General features: G+C 31.8%; 1 protein-coding gene across 1 annotated transcript in view; it reads left to right on the top strand.

Moving 5' to 3' along the window:
- Positions 1-5,131: 5,131 nt before the first annotated feature.
- Positions 5,132-7,518, top strand: part of LOC132168096 (potassium channel AKT2/3-like) — an 11,325-nt gene continuing 8,938 nt past the window's right edge. The window contains exons 1-2 of the mRNA XM_059579176.1: positions 5,132-5,187; positions 6,142-6,336. Of these exons, the coding sequence (XP_059435159.1) occupies positions 5,132-5,187; positions 6,142-6,336 (251 nt within the window). The remainder of the gene's footprint in view (positions 5,188-6,141; positions 6,337-7,518) is intronic.

Here is a 7,518-nt window from a genome sequence, read left to right on the forward strand (position 1 = left end):
TTTTAAAGTTTGAGGAGGACTTGTCAAATCATGTGGTAATTCAGGGGTCTAAGATGAAGTTACCCCAAACTTATACCATGTCTAATTTTATGGAGTTCAAGATGTCTAACATTAAGCTGGTTTTAAGCCAAGTGTATGAATTATTGCTTATCGTTGGAGATTTTAAAACAATGAGAATAGAATTGGGCAATTATAAACAAATTTTCTTCGACATGGAATGACAAAAGACAGCTTTTAAGCATAATGATACAAAATATTCCTTAGAATCTCTTCAACGCTACTTACGCAATGAAGAAGATTCTAGGAATAGAGATAGAAATTATGATAATTATGATGTGAAGACTTGAATAAAAAAAAAAAAAAGTTTCAAGCATAGAACGATAAAAAGTTCAAGAAGAATGATCCTAAACTCAAAAATCAAAACAATAATAAGAAAGAACATTGTTTGGTTTGTGACAAGTATGGGAATCGCTCCTATCAATGTTGGTATAAGAAAGAAGAAGTAAATGTCGTGAATGAAGATGTCGTTGCAACGGTAACCAAAGCCAATCATGCGATATCTGATAATGGATGGTAGCTCGATACTAAGAATCTGTTTGTGATTGCGTTTGAAAAATAGAGCTTTTAAGTTAAAAAGTGTTTTTGGGCAAAAGCTTCATTTTTAAGTTTTTGCCAAAAGTTCGTTTTGGCTATTTTTAGGCTTTTTGGACCCTTAAAAACGCTTTTAATTTTTTTACCAAACGAGTATTTTTTTTCTTCAAACAGACTTTTTGAGTGTTAAAAGTACTTTTAGGCCCCTTCAACGCAATCTCAAACAGGCCCTAAAGCTACAATTCATATCTCAAAGGATATAAGCGTTTTCCAAGACTTATGAAATGGTTGATGATAGACTGAGGTGAAAATGGGGAACAACATTCGAACCAAGGTCATTGGAAAAGGAACTGTTGTGCTAAAGTTCATCTCTAGAAAAGTGTTGACTCTTGTAAAAGTACATCATGTTTCTAAAATGGAAGATAATTTAATTTCTAGCAATCTTTTGAATAAGAGATGCTTCAAGGTGATGTATGAATCGATTAATTTTTTTTAGTCCAAGAGTGGGATTTTGTGGAAAAATGTAGAATGACATGGTGCTAATAAGTATTTTCTAACATTCATGGGTGATTGCACTAGATATATCCATGTTTATTTACTTAAAAAGCAAAGATGATTTTTTTTTTTTTTTTTTTTTTTTTTTTTTTTTTTTTTTTTTTTTCAATTACCAAGTCACAACACATTGTATACCTCAAAAAAAAATGGCATTGTAGAACAAAAAAAATAGAACTCTTGGAAAATTGGTAAATGCAATGCTATTGAATGTGCTTTTATTGGAAATTCACAAAATAGCATGACTTCTAGATTTTTAAACTTAGATTCAAATGATATAATATGAATCTAGCGAAGTTGAGTTTTTTGAAAATTTGACTAAATATCATTTTCGAAAGGATGATAGTACTATTGTTTGTAATCCTACTAGTGTTGATAATGAAAATAAACATCCTAATGAATTTGAACTAAGAAGAAGTAAAAGACCTTTTGGAGTCTTGGACCATATTTTCTTATCTAGCTTGTAGAATGGAGGGCAAAATAAAATATATATATATATATAAAATTGGGAGACCACCGTATGGCTTGTGGGGGCTGAATGGGTGGTTCCGCCCCTGGAAGAAGATAGAAATGTGGTGAAGAAGGAAATTAAGTTTGTGCTTAATTAATGTTGATGGTGATCCTTCATCTTATCAACAAGCAATGTCCTCACAAGATGTAGCTTTCTGGAAACCATTATAAATGATGAAATGGAATCAATTATTTCCAATCAAACTTGGAAATTAGTTGATTTACTTTCTGGTTCAAAAAACAATATAATGTAAGTAGATATTTAAGAAAAGCTTAATGTTGATGGTACTCTTACAAAGTTCAAAGCCTGTTTAGTTGCTAAGGATTTAGACAAAGAGAAGAGATGAATATTTTGACACATATACAATTTGAAAAGATATCCACTATTAGAGTTTTAATTTCTCTTGTTGCTCTTAATTCTCTAGTAATTCGCCAAATGGATGTGAAAATTACTTTTTTTTTGGAAGTAATCTTCTACACAAATCTTCAATGCGTAGAAGAAAACTAAAGCAAAAATGGGAGGTGATGGATGAAGAGCTTCTCACATACATTGTGTAGCCAGTCAATAGTTTTTTTAAGTCGATCACAGCATACGATGTGTTCTGATGAACAAATTTTTGATGCCCAAAAACCCTCAAAGGTCCGGCCACTTTGTGTATCCACCGTGTTTGATTAATATCTTCTTTTCTGTATTTGATGATAGAGACATGTAAGTATGGATGTTAGACATGTTTAATATGAATTGAAAAATAAATTGTGTGCCTTTGCACAGCTTTTGTACGTACGAGTAGTGTACAAATTATTCATGGTGGCCATGACAAAGTGCATACTGCAAATATTCATTTGAATGCAAGTGTATATGCATGAGTGTCCACCATCTGTTGCTTGCCATTCATGCATGCTTTGTGGAGACACAAAATATTCAAATCAAATGAGTGACAGCCAATTAAACAAATGGGTGTAGAGATGGATGATGATCAATGGATGCATGGATATAGTGCACTCATTGTCACCCACCTTCAACGACAAGATACAAGATTTGAAATGTATGACAGGATCCATAGGAGTATGGCAATCAATTCTGTCACTCTAATTTCCCCCTATCACCAAGGTTACACAAATTAAGCTTCACATTATTAATATTAATTAGGGGTACATGCATTTTTGGTCCATGTAGTTTGGAGTTTTGACAACTAATTCACCAGGTTTTAAAAAGTAATTAAATGCTCACTGGGATAAGCAAAAAAAGAAGAAACAAATTAGTCACTAGTGTTAGAAAGAGTAGACAAAATTTGTTAATGTGCTAAATGAGGGTGGTCGAACAACCCCCATGGTTGGCCACCACAACTGACCATATCTGGAGGTGGCCGAATCACCTCAAAATAATAATAATAATAATAATAAATTGAGGGGGTGGCCGAACCACTTTCAATGGCAATGGGAGTACTAGTTTGGCTACCTTTTTGCTGGGCTAATTTGTGTTGAGGACCGGGTTATTTTTTTGCCAATTTCTTACTATTATGTTGTTTTTTCTGTTCTCTATTTTTGTTTTGAGTTTCTTGTTAGGTAGTTCATTTTTTATTTTTATTTTTTTTTATATTAAAAAAAGCATGTATTATATATATGAGTAATGCAATATATCATTTGTTTTCCCACAATGATGACGTGGCAATTCCATGTAACCCTAACAAGAATTGATCCAAAGATTGATTGAGATTTCAGGTTAACATTATGGGATAATTATAAGATAAAAATGTAATTTCAAGCATTATGCCTATATATATATATATATATATATATATATATATCTTCAATTGTGACTAATTTTCTTATAATATTGTGGTGCAAGCACTAAACAAAAAGGGATGGAATTGTCGTAGGTATGGACACCTAATTGATGAAGCTAGAGGGGTTTTGAACTCCTTTCAACATTGGGAGGTAAAGCATGTCAAGCGTTGTCTAAATGGCGCGGCACATAGGCTTGCTAAGGAAGCGTTGATGTTGCGGAATGAATATATTCTCCTAGAGGAATTTCCCTAATATATTTATGCTATTATCTTAGCTGAGTGTTGTACTTGATTTGATTTTCATATTTATATAATCACTCGACTTCTTTCAAAAACAAAAAAAATTGTGACTAATTTTCTTATAATATTGTGAAAACGCAGTTAACATATTGTTTTAAGTAATCGAACAAATGATTTCAAAACACAAACAAATATAATCAAACAGATGTAGCTCAAAATCCGGATATAGAGTTTTTGTCCTATACAAAAAGTAGAATAATGCTATATAAAGTGATTCTCTCCTCAAATATAAATTCAATGATAATTTTAAAAGTTACATCAATTTTGAAGGAATAAAATAACAAAAAAACAAAAGAAACAAAAGAAATGGTCCCTAGAAAGTCCTTCCCATCCGGATTGAAATCCTTCTGAGATGGTGACATGAGGTGCCCTATTCGAGATGCTTTTCGAAATCAAAGAAGAAAACATTAAGAAAACGTCTGAGAAGTGATATTCCAAGCGGTGGAGAATTTAGGGAGTCACCATCATTGCAGAAGTTCGAAGATTGTGGGGCAACACTTTTTCCTCTTTTTATCTCAATGCCCACACCATTAACTAATCTATATGCAGATGCTCTGGTCCCAACCGTAATTTACAATGAGCCATTTTGAATGTTTAAGGTATATTCCTATATTACAATACAAACTAATTGGCTGAGAAAGCTTTTTCAGAGGATTTTTTTTTTTTCATTTTTTGTTAAAAAATATTTTGATCTGATCTAAAATGTTTGGAGTTGTTTGTTGATATATATATATATTTGTTAAAAAGATAAAAAAACGTTATCAAATGAGACCATACTTTTTTCTGGTAAAATAGGTAGCACGTTTGAGATTGCGATTTCATAGACAAAAAGTGCGATTTTAATCTAAATTGTAGAAAATAGATCGTTTGTGATTGTGTCTTTTAAAAAATACGATTTGAAATTTTCAAAAAGCATTTTTCTTTTAAATGCACAATTTTAAAGGTTAAACTGGGATTTTGATAAACAGTTAACTACATATTTAGAAATCACATTTTGAAATCGCAAATCTAAATGAATCCTTAGTTAACGTAAGAAGCTTTGGATTTGTATGTGTGGTTAGGGGAAGATGCACAAGTAAAATTTAGCCCTTTCCAGCTTAAGGATCCGGATTTTGATGAACATTTTGGAATGCAGGGAATCTTTTCTTTCTGTAAAGGTATTAGCTGGCTAGTTGGTAATGGAAAAGATATCTTTCTTTGGATTAAGGATTGTGTTTTAGGAAACCATATCCTTCGGCATAATAGTAGCGAAAATATTTGAATATATAAATAATGATTTGACTTTAAGATTTAGTATGTAAAATATTTCTAGCGAAATTATTTTTCAAAAAATTTACTTTAGCTGAAAATATTTTTCGGCCTTTGATTTGTATGGAAAATTTGTGACAGAGATGGAGAAGGCAGCCGGTAACCTCCGTTGGAGACAGAGAATGAACTGCAACAAAGAGTGAGTGTGCGAAAGAAAAGTTCAAGCTCGAAAAAATGGTTTACAAAAATAAAAAAGAAAACCATTTTTGGCAGCTTAAAGAACGTTGTTTTGGTCAATCAAAAATGATTCGGTTTGACCTTCGATCGTATCAAATACCCAAAAAAAAAAAAAAAAAAAAAAAAACAACATTTTCCCAAAAAGTTTTTACATCACAACAAACATTGCCTTAATGATAGTATTCAAAGACAATTCAAGGGTGGGATGTGCATAAATTATATTTTAATTTAAGAACATTTTGTCCTAATAGTAGTGTAAAAGGGGCAGAGTTGTCCAATAAAATTTGCCATCTTGGGTAAATGGTATTGGTTGTAGATGTAGATGATTGCCATAGTCCTTTTTGTTATTTAGCAATTGGCATCTTTGTACAGAAATTATTGTAATCATTTCATAAGGTTATTTTCAGTCAATATACTGCTTATACTGATTAATGATAATAATATGCTCTGAAAAAAAATTAATCAATAGAATATTATTATCCCCCGGGTCTCCCCGATAACCTAAAAAGCAAATCCACGAATCAATTACATGAATTTTTTGCCCCCATCTATCCATCACGAGGCTTAAAGCTCAATTCCTTGCTTCTTCGTTAGCGCAAACTAAATTTTGATAGTTCGAATAAAACTAGAGCTAGCTACTCCAATGCATGGCATGAATGGAATTTGGGAGGAGTCGGTTCTTTATATTTGAGGGGCAAATTTGTGTAGAAAAAGTAAAATGACAAATTTGTCCTTCAAATGTAAGGGATTGAAAATGAATTGAAGAGGATCCAATTCTGTCTTATTTGGAGGTATATACTACAAATAATTGCTTCAAATTAAAATGGGAACCAGTCAGAAATTGCGAATAGGAGGAGTTGTGAGGTGTCTTCTAAGAATCTTATGACATAGGCACTCTATATGATTGTCATATCAGATTACTGGCTTTCCCTATTATTGCTGAAGCTTTGGCAGCGTTATATGCGGTGAAATTTTGCAAGAAGTTGAGATTCTATGATATAATTGTGGAGGGAGATGCCTTGCAGATTGTAAATGCGATTAAAGTGGGGAACAAAAATTTGAGCAAATTTGGTCATATAGTAGATGGTATTAAAGAGAGAATGCATCTTTTGTGAAGTTATAGGTGTAAAAAGATACGCAAATTCAGGAGCTCATGTCTTAGCTAAATAAGCTATTAAGTGTGACATAGATAGTATTTGGCTTGAAGAAATTTCAAACTGTATTTATGGTATTGTAGTCGGGAAGCAAATTGCCCCGGTTAATCAATGATTTTATCAATAAAGCATAAGTTAGGTATGCGAGAAAAACATGTTGAGAAAATAGAAAGCAGAATTAGGGCTCAACAGTAGAAACTATCAACCACTAGAAAGGTGAAAAACGCGTTTAAGATAAAAGAATGGGAAAAGTACATTTATTCCTTTCAACTTTTTGTAATTTGTAATGTTTCACCCTTTAATTTGTGTAATGTCCCACTTATTTATTATTGAGTTTGTAATGCCCCATTTTTTTTAAAGTAAAAAAATAGAAAAATTAATCCGGATAAAAATTTTAAAAAATGGAAAAAGACCAAAAAAAAAAAAAAAAAGACAAAAAAACAAAACAAAACTCATAAAAAGGGACAAAAATCATGAAAATTTATCTTAGATAATTTTTTCTAAATTTTTTTTTTTTTTTATAACAAATTCAAAATTCAAATACAAATTACTTGAAAGTTAATGGGAATAAATGTACTTTTTCCTAAAAAAATTCTCTTGGCCCTCCAAATGTCGTAGGTGCCAGCATTTAATCTTGGTAATCCTAACTACAATGATGCGGACCTCATTTGCTGATTAAAATATAAACATGCATAAAAGGAAATGATTTTAACATATACAACAAATGTTCAAATTGATGAAGTAAATGATTTTAACATATACTAGAGTTTTTTATTTTTTTTATTTTTTATTTTTTGTTTTGTTTTAGGTCTGTTAAGCCTATAAGGTAAGCAATGCAATTCATTCCATCTTAGGTAGGATCGAGATTCATTATAATTTGCTGCGTGAATTGTGTGCAATTTGAACAATCTAACAAAAGAAAGGGTCGAATGGCCATCTATTTGCAATTTCGAACTGCTCAGACAAGAGCAAGCGAGCCCTGCAACCTTGTCTCTTTAAAACAACCAAAATAGTATACAATTGGGACAACCCAATTTGAAGCGATCCTTAACCCTCCAAAACGACATCAATGCAAGATGTGTCACCTAACGGTCTAATACCGACAATATTTTGAGAAACTTAGCAACTCATTGCCTCTC

Source organism: Corylus avellana, chromosome ca1 (genome assembly GCF_901000735.1).
Source record: "Corylus avellana chromosome ca1, CavTom2PMs-1.0".
NCBI classification, from domain to species: domain Eukaryota; kingdom Viridiplantae; phylum Streptophyta; class Magnoliopsida; order Fagales; family Betulaceae; genus Corylus; species Corylus avellana.